The following is a 20,000-nucleotide window of genomic DNA, read 5'->3' on the forward strand; positions in this document are numbered from 1 at the left end:
CACGTCTCTGGAAATTCGAACAGTTTTGCAGATCCATTAAAAAATAAGCTTGTTTAAGTTACATGTTTGTCCCTTTTATTTTTGGGATGGCAGAAAACGGTGGTTCGAGGGGTTTGGGGCGGTCTCATTAATGAATGACAACTCAACTGCACCGACTGTATTATGTTTTTTTTTATTTAGATTTTTAACTGATTGAAACTCCTGGTTTGGCTGTTGTCGCCCTCTGCTGGTGAGCAAGAAAAATGCGGGACTTGATTCTGTTACGGTACTGCAATTTAGGCTCAATTTGAAGTCGTCTCCTACTTTATTAGAGCTGATAGGAAAACGGAGTAATGGAGAACTAGCGGCGTGTTTTTGAAGATGTGTGGGAAGAAAAATGTTCAGTAGGCGATCATTTTTAAATATGTAAGTGTAACTGCTAATTGCGCTTAGCTACGACTTTAGAACACAAGTTAGGTAAAAAACCCATGAGAAAAAAGCTGTTTTTGAATTAAATGCTTAATAAAAGTAAAAATTGTTTTTGAATTGTTTAATAAATGAGATGGTTATTCTTTTTGACGGTAAACCCCGAGCTAAATTGTCATATTAGAACTTCCGTGCTCCGGTCCTGTTCTGCAGTGTTTGGACAGCAGGGTATTATTGGGCCTCTGTGCTACCGCATATTTAAAATGAAACGGAAGCTGTGTAGTCGGACCGTGACCCAGTCTGATGGCTGCAGTCTCGACTGCTCCTCTCGGGGGGAGCAGAGGTGGAGGGACTGGGGGTCCGAGCTGATAGAGGAGCGCTCAGAGAGCTGGTTCACTGCCATTTCTCAAGACAAAGACCAAAGACGTGTGTGAGTGTGCGTGTGTGGAGAGGCACGCTGCCAGGGGCCAGGGAAATAAAACTAAATGTACCCGGATCTCTGCCAGAACAACAAACTTGCTGTGTCGAAATCAAAAGTGGTGCATTCGTTAAGAAGAACCCGCTGATGAAGACCATCGTAAACAGAAAGGCGTCGGGGGGGGGCAGGCAGTGTTCATCACTAACAAGACTCGAGTTCACAAAAGTCAGAATGTCGTGTTGTGCTGAAGTGATTCAAGACGTGATTTCACACGGACGAGACGGTGAGTCTGTCGGGGCGGTGAGAGTGAAGTGGGCTGAACACGACCCAGTGGCGCCCCAACAGGTACGGGAGCAGGCGGCTCAGATGGAGAGGGAGACGCTCGCTGCATCCAGCCCCATAAACCCTGAAGTGTGTGTGAAAGTTTCGCTGTAGGACAACAGTGCAGTGGTTTTTATAGTAGAAATGCAGAATGTTATTAGCTGGACACGTCGAACATTGACCCAGGCCCCACTGAGAGCGCTTCCCTTAGTGGACGTGTGATGGTAAAACCACAAAAAGAGCTGCAGGAAGGTCCCAGGGCCCGGGCCCATGGGTGGGACCCGGACCCGCCCAACTCCCCGGGACCTGGTACTGAGGTTCACACTACTCAACCAGTCATCACTGGCTGCGAATTTCCAGCACGAGCACTAAATATGATTTATGTATAAGCAGCACAGTGATGATGGTGATCAATTGTTTAACAACGACTGGTCAGCCGTAGGTGTCCAGGGTTGGAGTTCACACTATATGGAGACATCTGTACTTTTCTGTACCACTGATTAATCCAGATAAGTCATGAGTGAAATGCCACTCTCCGATAAAGATACTGGTCGTGCAGACATCAGGACGGATGTTGGAGGAAGATCACGTATATGGGTTTATCGCAGGCAGTCTGACGGTGAAAACGCTCACACGTGATTTACTCACTTGTCTTTGAAGTAATAAAAACATTTGTTTTTTTCTTTCCAGTGTGTAGATCTGTGGTGTCAGTAACCCCGGATGCTAGCGCCTCCAGTACGTTTGGTTTTGTCCCGTAGGTGTTCTGTACGTCGACGTCCCAGCCCGATCCCGCCGTTGTTTGTAAACACTAATGTAAACACTAATGTAAGTCGCTTTACAATCGGGTCTTTACTTCCCTGATTATTAGTCCTGTAGCCTTTAGAGCTCAGTCTGTCCATCTCAATATTGGAACGTGCTTTTCTTTACCTTGTCATCTTTAAATCCATATTACTATGTGTGTGTGTGTGCGTGCGTGCGTGCGTGTGTGAGAGAGAAATCGATCGATTCAATGCGACTCCAGGCTTTCCTCTGCGTCCATTCATAAAAACACGCCAGTAATCGCAGGTGGAGCGCGTGATGCGCGCGGTCAGCGCGACTCTCATCCGCGTGTCTCGTCCTGCGCGCGGGAGGAGGAAGAGGAGGAGGAGGAGGGGGGTGGCGCTACAGTCCCGTGAAGAGCGAGGTTCTCTCGCCCTGCTCCTCCATGCACTCTTCATCCACCTTTAGCATGGCGCGAGCCGAGAGCGACAGACCCGGCGCCTCTGGAAGACCTCGCGCGCTCTCCCGGTCGCTCCGCCCGCGTTCCCGTGCCGCCACGCGCCGGTTATGATGACGCAAAGATGGAGAAATTATCCGCGAGCATTTCGGAACTCTCGTGGAGTTCGGTGTCGTTGCCTCTGGACGTGGTCGTTAGCAAATTCCGCCTGCCGACACTCGTGCGGCTCGGACCAGGTAGGCTGCGCCCTTTACCTCCAAACTTATTTTGTAACGTTTAAATGCGCAATAGGGGTTTTACGAATTTCGCACGTCGCCATAGCAACCGCTGTAGTTAGTCACTCATCTCCTGCGCTTTCACGCAAAAATAATCGCGTAAGGCGCTTTTCTTAAAAACCACCACATCCCATTCACAACTGTGCGTTTTTAAACATGCGTGGCGATGAGCTTCCGTGCAAAACTTAAGTGTAAGTAGTTATTTTGCTGTTGGCCGAGGCGACAAAGTGTCCGTTGTGTTGCAGAAGTGACCCAGTGTCTTTCATATGGAAATGTTGTGATCGCTCGCCGAGTGCTCTGCATACTAAGAAGCGCCTCCGACACGAAGCGTCCAAGTTTTGGCCAACAGTCACGGAGCAACGAGGCGAAAGAGCGACGTTTTAAACACCCGCCAGCCGCCTCACACTCCTGCACCAGCGTTTAGCACCTTTGTGTGAGGGTCACGCACGAGACCGGGACGTTCTGCCCCGTGAGAGAAGATGCGCCCACCGTGTGAAAGTGATGGAAGTGGTGCACGTCCAGGCGGGGCTGGGAGGATGAGAGAGAGAGAGAGAGAGAGGGGGGGGGGGGTTGCTCAGGCGGATATTTGTCATGGGACGATTACGACTACCCCCCCCCCCCACACACACACACACACACACACACATACACACACACACACACACACACACCTTTTTGTATCGCATTATTATATTAGTGTTAATAACATTCTGTGATATGTCAAAACGCACACACACTAAACTCAAGCGAACATCTGAGCGCGGGTCGCTATTTTGAGCGACGTGGAGAACGCGGCTTGGCTCCCTCGCGCCTCCAACAACCTTCGCGTGCGCGCGTGAGAGAGCGCGCGCACATGGGCTCGCGGTTTCGCGGGCTTCGACGTCACGTTCTTGCTGCCGCGCTCATCCGTTAACCTGTTGATGTCGAAGTTTAGCAGAGCGCCCGCTGTCCCCCCCTCACCTTGTAGGTGAAGACCACCTGTGGCTGACAGCCAGTCGCAGCCCTCAGCCTTTGTCTTGTCCTGACAGAGAGGACACTTAGCTCGGTGTCTGATTGTTGTCGACGTCGTGGTATTGTGTAGGAACTCAACAATTATATAGCGTCTGTTTACCTTCAACTTTCAACGTTCCCTCTGCACCGACTACATATACGGTGTTGAAAATAAAAGGAAATAACGTCTAACGAAAATCACACTGACATGGCCAGAGCTATAAAAACAGCTATAACGTAGTAATAAGTCGTTAATAACGAGTAATAATCACAATAGGAAGTACCAGTTAGTCAGAAACATCTCATTTGCAAGGTGATTTAAAATGACATCAACATATATTATTTAATTATAATGCTGACTTTTTAAAATTAACGCGACATACACCACATATCTGTTTATTAGTCTGTGTGTGGCCCCTTACTTTATGTTACTCTGACATCTTTGCCTCCACCTTCATCTGCACCCAAGGCCGGAGTGGGTCACTTTTTCAGCCCGGGAGATTCATGTCCAAATTCGGCCCAAAATTATTTTTCCCTCCCAATCGGCCCAAACTAGAGATTGACATGAGCCGGCCCATCGGGAATCCTCCCGAATCTCCCGATTAGCCAGTCCGGCTCTGCCTGCACCTACGACTAACCCCTGGATCAACTTTGGACTGCAGATGACATTTATTTCAACTTCCGTCTCTCTATCTCAAGCTTTCTTTCTGATGATACAGTTTAGAGTTCCCAAAGTTTTCACAAACTCTTTGTGTTCCATGATCATCTAGGGACACACACACACACACACACACACACAGCTTTATTACGGGTTGCCACACACAGATGGTTGACGTGTGTTAGCTTCTGTGTTCTGGAGGTGGGGACCTTACTGCATCAGCCGACAGTAGTAATTATAGACAACTGAGACGCTGGGCAGAAGCTCTGTGTGTGAGTGTTTGTATGTGAGTTTAAGTGTGTGTGTTTGTGTGTGTGTGTGTGTGTGAGAGAGAGAGCATGTCTCATTTCCTCAGTAAAAGCCTGTTTTCAGACCCGCATCAATGAAGGATTCTTTTAGAAGCTGATCAATTCTTCCTTCACCATCTCTCCCTCTGTCTCACGTTCATCTTTCCATCTCTGAAGTAATTTTTAATCTGATTTATGTTTCTGTCTTGTGACTGGGTCATGGTTCATATAACGTTCTTCACTAGATCTTCGATAGTTGAATGCTTTTGAATGAATTAGTGTGTGTTGGGGGGTGCTTAGCTAACATTCCCAAAAATCAGTTAGGAGCAGTTAGTTTCCGTGGAGATCCATGTTGTTGTGGTGAATCGGATGTGCATTACAGAAAGCTGTGTGTGTTGCTGTAAAATACCTGGCTGGGCTGGGGTGGAGGAATGGGGTTTTGGGAATGAGCCCAGAGAATGTTGTTTCACATCTTGTAATCATCAAGATTGTTATCTGTGTGTGTGTGTGTGTGTGTGTGGAGTGTAGTGTGTAGAGTGCTTTCAAACAGTCCGTGTCAATGGTTAACAGAAACTATAATAAACATTTCTATGTGTCCCTTGACAAAAGAAATAAGAAATGTGAAGTTTCTGCTTGACTAGATCAGCAATTCAAATATTTCCTCTTGAACCCCTTACAGCCGATTTCTTCGAGACTATTTCAGTCTCTTCTGTGCTATCCAACTTTACTTTTAATATAACCATAAATGTTGATTTTACATGCTTATGTGTCGTGTGTGTGTGTGTAACGTGTCTGATTCCCTGGAGGTGAGAGCGTGGAGGGTCTTTCTGAAGAGGATGTAGTGTTGTTGCACTCATGCAGGCAGTGGACCACAGTCACTGCCCACTCTCTGGAGGAGGGGCATTATGTCATCGGACCCAAGATTGACATCCCTCTGCAGTACCAAGGTAAGGGCAGGCATTGTCCACTGAGCTGTCATGGTAACGTGTGAACACGCCCACTCCAGCCCTGCTCCCAACAGGCTCTGTGTCCTAACAGCTCTTCACGAGCAGGGTCAGAGACGCCTCTATTGACCTCAGCATGCCACGCAACAGACAGAGCGTTCAACGTAACACAACCCAGTGACTGTGGTGTCATAGACAAAACACAGTGACTGTGGTGTCAAAGACAAAACATAGTGACTGTGGTGTCATAGACAAAACACAGTGACTGTGGTGTCAAAGACAAAACATAGTGACTGTGGTGTCATAGACAAAACATAGTGACTGTGGTGTCATAGACAGATCACAGCGACTGTAGTGTCATAGACAAAACCCAGCGACTGTGGTGTCATAGACAAACCACAGCGACTGTAGTGTCATAGACAAAACCCAGCGACTGTGGTGTCATAGACAAAACATAGTGACTGTGGTGTCATAGACAGATCACAGCAACTGTAGTGTCATGGATAAACCACAGTGACTGTGGTGTCATGATTGAACCACAGCGACTGTGATGTCATAGTTGAACCACAGCAACTGTGATGTCATAGTTGAACCACAGCGACTGTGGTGTCATAGTTGAACCACAGCGACTGTGGTGTCATAGTTGAACCACAGCGACTGTGGTGTCATAGTTGAACCACAGCGACTGTGGTGTCATAGTTGAACCACAGCAACTGCGGTGTCATGGATAAACCACAGCAACTGTGGTGTCATGGTTGAACCACAGTGACTGTGGTGTCATGGTTGAACCACAGCGACTGTGGTGTCATAGTTGAACCACAGCAACTGTGGTGTCATAGACAAACCACATCGACTGTGGTGTCATAGACAAACCACATCGACTGTGGTGTCATAAACCATAAATCCAGTTTTATGTGTTAGTGTTTGTGGTCTTTCAGCAAACCACGTCGACCTCTGTGTTATAGGGTTCTATTACCACGCATACTAAAACAAAATTGCTCTCTAAAATACACCATGTAAAACTCCACGGTGTATAATGTCGTCTGGAAATTTTTGATGCTATAAAAAGCTATATGTTCGGAACATGTTTCCCTGGCGATATAACATGTTGTAGACGTCTTTCCCACTGTTTCTACCTGAGTTGATCCCGAGGAACATTATGTGATAAATCCTCTGTATTGGAACGCCCTCGAGGAGGAGGGAGGGAAAATAAAGGCAAGAGAGGCGGGGCTGGTGGAGAAGGGGGTGGGGCTGGTGGGAGGGGGTGGGGCTGATGGGGGTGGGGTGTGGGGGGTCGGCCGTGGGGGTGGGTACCAGAGTATTGATTGGTGTATTAGAGCACTTAACATCACACATGTTCCTCTGGGTCGCTACACCGTGTGCAGGGACCTGGATGTGGTGTACATCTGTGCTAGGTTGCCTCCATGGTCCTGATTAGCCATGTTATATAACATAGATGCCCCCTCCCCCCACTCCTACTAGAGTGCTACTGAAACCACACACACACACACACACACAAGGAGCAGAAGCAGAGAGAGGAAGAGAAGGGAAGACATTAACAGTGTGTGTGTGTGTGTGTCTGCAGTAGTCAGTGGGTCGTCCGGTGTCTGTTATCTCATTCATAAAGTCAGCACCTCTGCATGACTTCATCCTGACGTCTGTCCCGCAGGGACGGGGGAGGTGCCCATTCTAGAACTCAGCTCCGACATGCCGGACACAAGTTCCTCTCCTGGGAACACCGTTACCCAATATACCCTGCCTCCGGCACCATGAGGTCATGTGACCAATGAGATCACCTATAAGGGTTTCCGGCAGCAGCAAGACGCCAGGATAAAACAACTGAGAGAGGATGAAAGAGAGACAGACAGGCAGACAGACAGACAAAGAGGATGAGATCATTGGTGGGCGCCTCGGTGTCAGTGTACAATGTAGTGCTGCAATTCAGTGCTTTAGACAGACGATGATGATGATGATGATGATGGATAGAACGCAGTAATTGTTGTAATTGTTTTGTAGATTATTACACTATAAATAAGCTGAATTGTTCCAGTTTATTGCAGATTAGAACTTTTTAAAGACTCTAAAGGGTTTATTTTGATTTCTAAATGTTGCTGAACTCAGCTAGCTGGTGCGGTCCTGAGGACACAGCTGGGTGGACTCTGGGAGCTCTGCTAGTCACATGTTCACACAGAAGAGCACCACTCAGTGCTGGACACTCCCAGTCTGGCAGTGTGGGGGGTAACCACAGCAGCCCAGTCAGACTGGGCCCAGTGGGCCCCCCCGCCAGGGCCCAGACTAGATGGGCCTCCTACTAGATGGTGGAGGGGATGTGATGGAGCAGTTAGGGGTGGAGGTGTTGTAGTCTAGTGCGTTACAGTATGGGTGGAGACAGGGTGACAAAAAAGGCAATCTAACCCTCCTTGGAGACACTCTGTGTTTGTCTCTCTCTCTCTCTCTCTCTCTCTCTCTCTCTCTCTCACACACACACACACACACACACACACACACACACACACACACAATCCATCTGTTGGAAGTTGCTGGCGAGGAGCTTAAAAGTCACATTGTCCATCTGTTAGCAGGTTTCACACTGTCACACAGGCTAGGCAAGTGTTCTGTGTGTGTGTGTGTGTGTGTGTGAGATGTGATTACAGTAATAAGTCTTACTAAGACAGACAAGAAAAGGACACTGAGGTTCTCTGAGAGAAAAAGCTGAGTCAGACAAAGACCCCTCTACACACACACACACACACACAGATTGCAATTGGAAGGCAGGGACAAAGCATTGTTACTAGGAGACATTAATGCTTAGAGGGCCCCATGCTTTAAGAGGGACTGAGTGTGTCTGCATGTGTGAGTGATTTCTATAGAGCGAACAAATAATGGGTACATCTCTCTCTCTCTCTCACACACATACACACACACACACACACACACACACACACACACACACACACACACACACACACACACAGGGGCTATGACTCTCATCTTTCTCTTCCGTCTCCGTAGGGAAGTTTAAGTTATTGGATCAGGACCGGGATGTCCGGGAGCCTGTGCAGTATTTTGCAAGCGTGGAGGAGATCGCCGGAACCTTCCCCGATCGCGTGTTTGTCATGGAGCCAATCACATTCAGCATGAAGGTCAGTGGGAGGAGCCAGGAACGCCTCTCCAACTTATCAATAGCAGAGCACAATAATGAGTGACACCCCCTCCAACTAGACTTAAAAGGACAATGAAACAATACACATGGCAATCAAATCAGGCCCAAGACCTACTGAAACTACAAATCCCATGTCACACACAGGACTATTGTGAATGATGGAGTGTGAGAGACAGGGAGGTTCAGAATAATGTGTGTGAAAGGTTTAAAGGGCCTCTGTGTGTGTTTGTGTGTGTGTTTGTGTGTGTGTGTGTGTGTGTGTGTGTGTGTGTTTGTGTGTGTGTGTGTGTGTAGCTTTTCTAAAGCTCTTTCTCAATGAGCTGAGCGGGAGAGAACACATCACATTCCAAAGCTTAGCACCTCTCTCTCTCTCTCTCTCTCTCTCTCTCTCTCTCTCTCTCTCTCACACACACACACACACACACACACACACACACACATGTACACATATAAATATTTTATGCTGGGTCATGTTTTTCTTGGCTCCTTTAACTTGTTTCATAGTTGTCTGAATATTTAAGTCTCCTGTGTTCTTGATTTGATGTTCCTTTCAAATGCAAGGAGTGCAAAGAGTGTGTATGAGTGTGTATGAGTGTGTACGAGTGTGTAAGAGTGTGTAAGAGTGTGTAAGAGTGTGTATGAGTGTGTATGAGTGTGCATGAGTGTGTATGAGTGTGTGCTTGTCAACGAGCTTGTGTGTGTGTTTATCCATTATCAGTGTCTATGTAATAATACCCTTTCTTGTTGGTTTAATGTGCTTTCACTTTATGAGATATAGATTTTTTTATTGTTATCCTTAATTAGGCTTTACAAGCACTGAGTATTGCCACATATAGCTAATCACCTCTCCAGTAAGGAGAACACTGACACAGTACAGGAGACAGTTTACGATTGTCTATTTCTATTTAAAGAATGACATATAGGAAAACCAGTTCTTCATATTGCAAAAATATCTTTCAATATCTTGAAAGAATATTACTTCCATAAACTAAAGATAAAGTTTATTAGAATAAAGATTACAAAGAATATAGACTATTACTCACAATCTCTCTGCCCCCTTTCCTCCCCCTCTTCACCCCCTCTCTCCCTCTCTCCCTCCCTCCCTCTCCCTCCCTTCCTCCCTCCCTCTCTCCCTCTCTTTTCCCCCCGTAGGTGGTGTCTGGGGAGTTCAGCGAGGACAGCGAGGTCTATAACTTCTCCCTGCAGGTGGGGGACGAGCTGACCCTGATGGGCCAAGCCGAGCTGCTGTGCGTCCAGTCCCCGCGCGACAAGTCCCGCCTCTCGGCCCTGCTGCGTCGCCTGGGTAAGGCGAGCGGGGCCCTGGGCCGGCCGGCCCGCACCAAGATGCCCTGCCTCATCTGCATGAACCACCGGACCAACGAGAGCGTGAGCCTGCCGTTCGGGTGCCGGGGCCGCTTCTGCACACGCTCGCCCCAGGAGCTGCAGATGCAGGCGGGCGAACACACCGTACGCAGCATCATCGAGCGCGTGCGGCTGCCCGTCAGCGTGGCCGTGCCGGGCCGGCCGCCCCGAAACCCGTACGACCAGCACGCGGTGCGCGAGGGCCACCGCTACAAGCTGCTCAGTATCATCAGCAAGACGGTGGTGCTGTGTTGCGTCCTGCGTAAGGAGCAGCAGGCCACGCCCTCCCACTTCCTGCTGCTGGCCGACATGCCGCGCTTCGCCCTGCCGGACGGGCTTCTGCGGGCCGACCCGGCCTACCAGCAGGCGGTGCTGCAGGCCGCTCTGCGCTGCCAGGAGACCTTCGACCCGGACGAGTACTCCCGGGCGGTGCGGGAGGTGCGGACGGACTTCGCGGAGGAGTGCGGGAGCCCGCGGAGGGTGCGGGTGTGCGTGCGGGCCGGCTACGGACGGGGCGAGCTCGGCCCGCCGCTCCAGAGGTTCTCGCTGTGCGTGTACGAGGGCGGAGCCATCGCTCACGCGCTCACGCGGGGCTGCAGGGACTCGCCGGGGGACGGGCACACGCCGGCCGGCGAGGGGGAGGGGGAGGAGCGTGAGTACGTCTCTCCCGATTGGTCCGCCGAGACACAGGAGATCCCTTATGAGGAGCTTTGGACCAATCAGAGTGGAGGAAGCTATGGCGAGGTGCCGGACAGTACAGTAAAGGTGGAGCATAACCTCATATCCTTCCACTCCACCTCCTCACTGGATGGTACAGGAGGCTCCGCCCACGTTGCCATGGTTCAGATGGAAGGACAGCGAGTGTCGACTCCGCCCCCCATTCCACCCAAATCAGAAGCTGTAAGTAGACAGTAGACTAGTTTACCCACAATTCACCGCTCTGCCTTCTGTCTCACCGTCTCTGGCGTGAAACTTCTGAGATGTGCAGGTCGTATATTCCAAGTTAACGTGCACGTTCACATTGGTGGTCCAGGAGAACCGAGCAGCTGGACTACCGAGAGCTGGAGAACCGAAGTTGTGCGCCTCACAACAAACATCACATCGACTCATGACCATGTTATAAATAAACACTCCCTCTCTCTCTCTCTCTCTCTCTCTCTCCCTCTCTCTCTCTCTCTCTCTCTCTCTCTCTCTCTCTCTCTCTCTCTCCCTCTCCCTCTCTCTCTCTCTCTCTCTCTCTCTCTCTCTCCTCTCTCTCTCTGGTTTTCACTTTTAGCTAAAGAGACACTGTGGACTGTAGAAAACTGCTTGAACACAGGTCAAGCCTCTTGGGACACACACACACACACACACACAGACACACACATACACGTTCAGTCATGTATGGAGAATGAAGGTACATTAAGATCTGTGAAACACCATAAAGCGCTGTAGTTCCAGACTAAAGTCTAAATTATTGATACGGCTTTTACAGGCCTAGTAATGACCACACACTTACCGGAACAGGGCATGAACACACACATACTCACACACGGCCTCATACACACACACACACACACACACACACACACACACTAATCTCACACACCAAAAGAGCTACAGAAACTTTACTGGATCACCAGAGAGGTGATTACTCTCTTTAGCTCTGACACTTGCAATTATAGCCTTTCTAGTCTCGTTTTCACTGTCTCCTCCTCCTCTCTCTCTCTTTCTCTCTCTCTCTCTCTCTCTCTCTCCCCCTCTCTGTCCCTCTATTGTTCACTTTGTCTTTTTGCTCCCACACAAATTGCTCTGAACTGTAATTTTGTTACCACACACACACACACACACGCACATAAACACAAAACTAGTAAAATGTTTGTTGTTGGTGTTTTATAAAAACGACTGAATCTCTGACCAACTTTTATTAACAACGGACTCAGTCGGCAGTGCCAAGTCTGTATGGACGGATCTGTGCGACAAACATTCCAATATTACTGGAGGCATTAGCACGTAGCAGCTGTCTGTGTTGAGAAGTCCGTGGATGGAGCTGTGGCTTGGTCATACATGTGGTTTGGTCATACATGTGGCTTGGTCATACATGTGGCTTGGTCATACATGTGGTTTGGTCATACATGTGGTTTGGTCATACATGTGGCTTGGTCTTACATGTGGTTTGGTCATACATGTGGCTTGGTCATACATGTGGTTTGGTCATACATGTGGCTTGGTCTTACATGTGGTTTGGTCATACATGTGGTTTGGTCATACATGTGGCTTGGTCATACATGTGGCTTGGTCTTACATGTGGCTTGGTCATACATGTGGCTTGGTCATACATGTGGTTTGGTCATACATGTGGCTTGGTCATACATGTGGCTTGGTCATACATGTGGTTTGGTCATACATGTGGCTTGGTCATACATGTGGCTTGGTCATACATGTGGTTTGGTCATACATGTGGCTTGGTCATACATGTGGCTTGGTCTTACATGTGGTTTGGTTATACATGTGGTTTGGTCATACATGTGGTTTGGTCTTACATGTGGTTTGGTCATACATGTGGCTTGGTCATACATGTGGCTTGGTCTTACATGTGGTTTGGTCATACATGTGGTTTGGTGTTACTGTAATACGGTTGAATGGACATTCTTGAGGGAAGGTACTGAGCAGTTTGAACGTGTCAGAGTGTTAAAGTTCAACAGTTAGAGAGGATGTTCAGACTGATGCTGGCTCGTCCATTATTCAGAGATCTTCCTGGAGGTTCTTCCAAGGTCCTGTCTGATCTACGGTGTGCTGAGTCTGATCTACGGTGTGCTGTGATCTACGGTGTGCTGTGATCTACGGTGTGCTAACTGTGATCTAGTGTGCTGACTCTGATACAATGTGCTCTTTTTAGTCTCAAACTATGCTCCTCATCCTGTCCTCAGAAGGGTTACAAAGGGAGGAGACTTCAACCACACACACACACTCACACACACACACACACACACACACACACACACACACACACACACACACACACACCACTCTCGGAGTGTGTGTAAAGGTCAGAAAGGTGACATTTGTCCACAGCTTGTGGCAGGACGGACACACAGAAACATAATAAAGTGATACATTTGGAGAGTGAGACCCTGCCCACCTCATACAGCACGACCCAGCTGAGTGCCTGGGGATATTCGCACCGTCATGGCAACAGCCACCTCGTTTGATTATAGCCCATGCAGCTAAAGGGATGAGCAGTCTTGATGAAGAAGAGTGATCGCTCACCTTCACCTTTAAATCATTTAGAAGACACTCTCGTCCAGAGTGACTTACTATACTTATTAGTGTCTCCATGGAAGAATCTTTATGCTAATATATTAGGTCCGAGTCTCAGGACACAATGAAACTAGAATCCTGTCAGAGGAAATATATATGAAGTACATACATGTGTGTGTGTGTGTGTGTGTGTGTGTGTGTGTGTGTGTGTGTGTGTGTGTGTGTGTGTGTGTGTGTGTGTGTGGTATGTATGGTGGGGGTGATGGTGAGGACCAGTTTGACTAAACGCTTCAGGGTTTTAAATGAAGCAACACAGCATTGGACTGATGTGTGTGTGTGTGTGTGTGAGAGAAAGAGAGAGAGGGAGAGAGAGGGAGAGAGAGGGAAGGAGGGTGGGAGTAATGTGGTCAGTGTTGTGTCCAGTCGGCGTGACCTCACTTTACGGGGTCACTTTCAGAGCTGTAAGACGAGCCAGACGCAGGTTGAAATGTGGAATGGAATATGGCACCATGTCTTTGGATTCACATATAGCCATTCTCTCTGTTTCTGTCTCTCTGTGTCTGTCTCTCTGTTTCTGTCTCTCTGTTTCTGTCTCTCTGTGTCTGTCTCTCTGTTTCTGTCTCTCTGTTTCTGTCTCTCTGTGTCTGTCTCTCTGTTTCTGTCTCTCTGTGTCTGTCTCTCTGTTTCTGTCTCTCTGTTTCTGTCTCTCTGTGTCTGTCTCTCTGTTTCTGTCTCTCTGTTTCTGTCTCTCTGTGTCTGTCTCTCTGTGTCTGTCTCTGTTTCTGTCCCTCTGTTTCTGTCTCTCTCTCTGTCTCTCTGTTTCTGTCTCTCTGTGTCTGTCTCTCTGTTTCTGTCTCTCTGTTTCTGTCTCTCTCTCTGTCTCTCTGTTTCTGTCTCTCTCTCTCTGTCTCTCTGTTTCTGTCTCTCTGTGTCTGTCTCTCTGTTTCTGTCTCTCTGTTTCTGTCTCTCTGTGTCTGTCTCTCTGTTTCTGTCTCTCTGTGTCTGTCTCTCTGTTTCTGTCTCTCTGTTTCTGTCTCTCTGTGTCTGTCTCTCTGTTTCTGTCTCTCTGTGTCTGTCTCTCTGTTTCTGTCTCTCTGTTTCTGTCTCTCTGTGTCTGTCTCTCTGTTTCTGTCTCTCTGTTTCTGTCTCTCTGTGTCTGTCTCTGTTTCTGTCTCTCTGTTTCTGTCTCTCTCTCTGTCTCTCTGTTTCTGTCTCTCTGTGTCTGTCTCTCTGTTTCTGTCTCTCTGTTTCTGTCTCTCTCTCTGTCTCTCTGTTTCTGTCTCTCTCTCTCTGTCTCTCTGTTTCTGTCTCTCTGTTTCTGTCTCTCTCTCTGTCTCTCTGTTTCTGTCTCTCTGTGTCTGTCTCTCTGTGTCTGTCTCTCTGTTTCTGTCTCTCTGTGTCTGTCTCTCTGTGTCTGTCTCTCTGTTTCTGTCTCTTGTGTCTGTCTCTCTGTGTCTGTCTCTCTGTTTCTGTCTCTCTGTGTCTGTCTCTCTGTTTCTGTCTCTCTGTTTCTGTCTATCTGTTTCTGTCTCTCTCTCTGTCTCTCTGTTTCTGTCTATCTGTTTCTGTCTCTCTGTTTCTCTCTCTGTTTCTGTCTCTCTCTCTTTCTCTCTCTGTTTATGTCTCTCTCTCTGTTTCTGTCTCTCTCTCTTGGTTTGATTGTCTGTATGTCTCTCTCTGTCTCCCTGTTCCTGTCTCTTTTTCTTCTGTCATCCATCATCCTCTGTATCTCTTGCCCATTCTCTCTCTCTCTCTCCTCTCTCTCTCTCTCTCTCTCTCTCTCTCTCCCTCTCTCTCTCTCAGGTGAAAGAGGAGTGTCGCTTTCTCAATGCTCCCCCTGTTCCACCTCGCTGTGCTAAAGTAGGAGGCCCCGCCCCCAGCCCTCCAGTACCGCCCCGTTTCCCTAAAGCTCCACCCACAAGCACACGCAGCCCAAGCCTGTCCTATTACTCCTCAGGCCTGCAGGAGAGGTACACACACACACACACACACACACACACACACACACACACACACACACACACACACACACACTCGTATGTGTTCTTTATGCTCTCTCTCTCTCTCTCTCTCCCTCTAGCTCTGCTCCTCGTAGTGGGAGCAGCTCTCCATCTCCAGAGTCCTACTCCCTCTACTGTTACCCCTGCACATGGGCTGACTGTGTGACCTCCGACCCCTCCACATCACCCGACCCCAGCCAACCAGCACAGGCCTGCTGGTCCCGCCCCAGAGGAGGTGGGGCCTTTACCTCCAACATTCTAAACACACCCCTCCTAAGTGCTGACTCCGCCCCTAAGAACTACTCCACCTGCCCCCGACCCCGACCAGTGGCGCAGAATCGGTTTGCTCCGTTTGGTGCCCTGAACCCATTTGCTAATCCTGGACACACCCACACCTCTTCTGATTGGCTCAGCACTAGCGAGCCACGGAACTCCGCCACTCCAGTACCCGACCTCACTAACTCCACCCCTCAGGAGCCCAAAGCCAATCAAGAAAGCCCAGAGACAAGCACAGTTGCTCTTTCCACACCAAGAAGGAGCTCAGGGGAGGAGACCTCCATCACCGTAAACCCCGCCTCTGGCTCGGCCACCATGGTGAGGGGTGCAGAGGGCGGGGCTGGGTTGGCATGGCGACCCCCGGCAGACCTCTGCTGGCTGTCGGTGGAGGAGGTGTCGGCTAGCCTGCGGTTTATCGGACTGTCGGACGACGTGATTGGTGTGTTCAGCAGGGAGAGGATCGACGGCTCCATCTTCACTCAGCTGACGGAGGAGATCCTTTCAGAAGACTTCAGCCTCACCAAACTACAGGTCAAGAAAGTGATGCAGTTTATCAAGGGCTGGAGGCCCAAGATATGAGCCAACACACACACACACACACACACACACACACACACACGTACTGACACGCAATGCAGAAGAGACACACGCCTGGACAGATATGACACAATAGACAAATGAAGAGCAATCATACCAGAGAGAAGAAGCACAAAGTAGTGTGTGTGTGTGTGTGTGTGTGTGTGTGTGTGTGTGTGTGTGTGTGTGGAGTGATATCATACACATGCACGCTGATATGTTTTGTGGGTTTGGTAACTCAAGTTCAGCTGCTGAGGGGCACAGTCCCATTAAACTACTAAACACCATCACCTGTGTGTGTGTGTGTGTGTGTGTGTGTGTGTGTGTGTGTGTGTGCATGTGCAGGTGATCAGCCAATAAGAGTCTCTGATGCAGTAGTAATATGAGTTTTGACAGGATAGTTTTTATATATTTAAATATCACCCATACAGTTCAACAAAGCAAAGCTCCCTGAGAGACCATCTCTGAAGACCCCTGCTGTATGGACACTGTGGACATGAGACTGCCCCTAGGGACCATCTCAAAACTACACCTCCTCAATAATAAACGTGTGACAATAAATAGTGACTAATGTAATTCTGAGCACAATTTGCGATTGTATGGTTTGTTGTTTGTGGGTTGCTCCTGGTGGGTGTGGCTTGTTCCTGGTGGGTGTGGCTGTGGGGGGCGTTGGTCAGACAGCCACTGTTGCCTTTTCCTCATCATCTGAAGTTGCTAAGCAACTGAAGTTAACACAAACTACATGATGAAGCCACGGAATGATTGTGCTGTTGTTGCTAAGCAACCTTTTTGACCCATGGTGTGACTCTTGACTGCTTGACCTTAAGTGTGTTTTCATGTTTTGTTCTTTATAAGTGGACCCTGGTATCTGGGTCCATTAACACCCCTACTTCTGACTGCATCTCCTGATTAATGCTCCAGGATCTAATTATTGCCCCTGCTCCTAATTACTGCCCCAGGCTCTTTGAATAGAGTGGTGAGTATTCATAGTCTTGAGTTACAGGTGCACAGCAAAAGGCATTCCTCACACACACAGTTTAAATGGGATTACAGCAGTACCACGCACTGACCTTGGCTTAAAGTGATTATTGATTTATTGGTCAAATCTTAAAAACTCTCAGTATTTACCACATCGTTATTTATTCCTGAATATGGTCTTTTTTTCTTTACTCTGTCATGTGTGTTTTCTGATTTTATCGGCTACCTTAGAGGTGGAGACTGATGGGGGGGTAAACGGTCCCGTTTGCAGTCTGCAGCTGGAAGGATGTAGATGGGGAGGCGGGGCCTCAGCTTCAGCTTACACAAATGTCATGACAACGGTGTGATGTCACAATTCACACATCTCGGTGCCATGGCTTCCATATACAACGCACCACTTTCATCTAGGAAACGCCAGAGTGTGTGTGTGATCAGGACACCCCAAACCTCAATCTGCAACTCTCTCACACACACACCGCCCAACTTTACATAAACGGAAAAAAGGTATTGTGAAGCTGGCATCACCCTTGCACTCGCAAACACGCTGTAATTAGGTGACAGTAATTAAATGTTTACTAACCACAGCTTTGTGCGTGCAGGACTGGTAGGAGTGTGTGTGTGTGTGTGTGTTCTGCATTAAGAGGGTCAGTAATGACAGGGTTGAAGCAGGCGTCCATCAGTGTTTCACAGTATGCTCCCTCAGCATGGGGCAAGTGGTGATGGAGAGAACATTCTACTGCCTCTCTACAGAAGACACACTTTTACTCCGAATAATGTTTAACAGCTCTAGTGTTTATTTCATTTTTACTGAAATTTCACCTTTGTATGATTTTAATCCGTATGGATTAGTTAAAAATAATAATAAAAAATAAAGAAATCAATAGTGCTTACTCAGTCTGAATGCATGTAATGTGTGGTAGTATTACCGTATCTGGCTGTTTGTTTATGGTGGAAACATGGTCTTTTGGTGTGTGTGTGTGTGTGTGTGTGGTCTCGACTCTGAAATGGGGTCCAGCTGTTCTGTTCAACTATCAAGGATGCTGCCATATCCACACACATAATTGGTGTTTATACTGGCGTGTGAATGTGTGTATAATTCATGTGTTTTGCTGTGTGAATGCAACAGCAGCTCCCATCACACACATACAGGTCCAGCTTGGTTTATTAGCGCATTAGCATGACAAAGTGGCCTGGGAATATTCTGGAAAAGGTGCCGGATGAAAGTTTATTGAATCAGATGCACAAACAAAAACAATATACAAAAAGATTAACAAACCCGCAGCAACAAAAAGAAACACGATCTCTAGTTCCCCCTAAAGGTGGCGTAAAGGTACTGTGGGTAGAATCTGACATTCTCATGTACAGAATATAGATCAGTTGCATGTACAACAGTTACATGGCGAGATTGCCTTATACATGACCAGCTATTTCTTCAGGATTAGGTTTGCTGTGGAATTAGGTTGTTGTTGAATCTAATAAAGATGGCTTCACAGTAGTGCTAATTATTAGCCTCAAAGCAACTGAAATTTCAACTGAAAGTATTAATAAATACCGAAAATGCTTCATAAAAGTTTAGAATGATGTAAGCAGCCCCTTACGCAAGTCTGAACAAGGCAAGACGCCAGATTATCAGTAAAAATATAACATTTCTCATCCAGATTCCAAACGTGAAGCTACTGTTGGGTGGGTGGACTCTACTGACCCCCAAAGCTGGGGTCAAAAGGCTGCAAGGTCAAGGTCATATAACCTTTGACCTAGGTTCACTTGTGGAACCTCTTACTAGAGTCCTTGGCATGATCCAGGAGGAGCTGGCAGGGGCTGAAGTGATTCCCGTAGAATTCTTCATATCGTTTCATCTTCTGGACCAGCTTCTCGGCTCCGAACATGTCAACGAAGTGGAACGGACCTGAAGCACAGGCCACAGGTCACGGGACACGTTCGAGAAGGGACACCATAAAATCACACCATACAAAGAGAAACACCTTCTGGTACTCTGATAATGAACAGATTCCACACACCTGTGCACCAAGCCAATAACTTGACACATATGTTTAAGTGTGTGTATACATGTATGTGTGTGTGTGTGTGTGTGTGTGTGTGTGTGTGTGTGTGTGTATACACGTGTGTGCATATACAGTCACCTCCAAGGCAGGGAGGGAAGCCTAGACCAAACACTGCTCCGATGTCTCCCTGGACAGGATCCGGAAGAACTCCCTCCTGCAGGCACAGAACCGCCTCGTTCACGAACCGGGTGACCAGCCGGAACTGCACGTCCTCATCTCCAGAACTGGACACACACACACACACACACACACACACACACACACACACACACACACACACACACACACACACACACACACACACACACACACACACACACACACACACACACACACACACACACACACACACACACACACACACGACACAGATTCAGCACACCCACACATACATACATAACAAGATGAGCAGACGTTCATGTTCTGCAGGAGTGAACCAGTAACTTATGTCCTTCATGCACTAAACACATGAAGGAAATATATAAACTGTATATGTGTACAGTGTTGGTTATAGAGGGTGTTTGTTGCTGGTGTATTAGTACGTGTTGCATGTAGTGCAGCTCTCACACAGCAGGGGGCGCCGATAGTTTAAAGGACTTCAGAATCTCCTCAGCTGCAGAGTTCACTTGCTTATCCTTCGACTTGGCTCCATAGATATAGCAACCCTTACCAGACTTACGGCCTGGGGACAGAACACGCGCGCGCACACACACACACACACACACACACACACACACACACACACACACACACACACACACACACACACACACAAAAAACAGTCTCTTCAGCAAATGTGCAATAATAATAAATAATATCAACTCCATT

The 20,000-nt window shown here is 48.1% G+C and overlaps 3 protein-coding genes across 5 annotated transcripts in view; 2 read left to right on the top strand and 1 right to left on the bottom strand.

The window, feature by feature from the left end:
* rab10 (RAB10, member RAS oncogene family) overlaps nucleotides 1-61 on the top strand; it is a 16,040-nt gene extending 15,979 nt beyond the window's left edge. Inside the window, exon 6 of the mRNA XM_077016526.1 lies at nucleotides 1-61. This exon is cut by the window's left edge and continues 1,085 nt beyond it. The gene's annotated coding sequence lies outside the window, so the exon portion shown is untranslated.
* Nucleotides 62-1,447: 1,386 nt separating this feature from the next.
* On the top strand, nucleotides 1,448-16,314 carry gareml (GRB2 associated, regulator of MAPK1-like). Of its 3 annotated transcripts, none has more exons than XM_077016520.1 (6): nucleotides 1,448-2,596; nucleotides 5,377-5,517; nucleotides 8,527-8,657; nucleotides 9,830-10,939; nucleotides 15,083-15,249; nucleotides 15,360-16,314. In XM_077016520.1, the coding sequence occupies exons 1-6, from the start codon at nucleotides 2,485-2,487 to the stop codon at nucleotides 16,132-16,134; spliced, it is 2,436 nt and encodes an 811-aa protein (XP_076872635.1). In that variant the 5' UTR covers nucleotides 1,448-2,484; the 3' UTR covers nucleotides 16,135-16,314. The 3 variants fall into 3 exon arrangements, with proteins under 3 accessions (XP_076872635.1, XP_076872637.1, XP_076872636.1); XM_077016522.1 differs by lacking the exon at nucleotides 1,448-2,596 and adding an exon at nucleotides 3,272-3,938; XM_077016521.1 differs by lacking the exon at nucleotides 1,448-2,596 and adding an exon at nucleotides 3,963-4,746.
* A 2,001-nt stretch (nucleotides 16,315-18,315) lies between these two features.
* The window catches only part of hadhaa (hydroxyacyl-CoA dehydrogenase trifunctional multienzyme complex subunit alpha a), a 10,073-nt gene continuing 8,388 nt past the window's right edge, over nucleotides 18,316-20,000 (bottom strand). Inside the window, exons 18-20 of the mRNA XM_077016523.1 lie at nucleotides 19,740-19,854; nucleotides 19,251-19,396; nucleotides 18,316-19,015 (exon numbers count right to left, since the gene is read on the bottom strand). Coding sequence (XP_076872638.1) covers nucleotides 18,870-19,015; nucleotides 19,251-19,396; nucleotides 19,740-19,854 — 407 coding nt within the window. The 3' untranslated portion in view covers nucleotides 18,316-18,869. The remainder of the gene's footprint in view (nucleotides 19,016-19,250; nucleotides 19,397-19,739; nucleotides 19,855-20,000) is intronic.

The sequence above is a fragment of the Brachyhypopomus gauderio genome, chromosome 9, assembly GCF_052324685.1.
Source record: "Brachyhypopomus gauderio isolate BG-103 chromosome 9, BGAUD_0.2, whole genome shotgun sequence".
Lineage (NCBI taxonomy): Eukaryota > Metazoa > Chordata > Actinopteri > Gymnotiformes > Hypopomidae > Brachyhypopomus > Brachyhypopomus gauderio.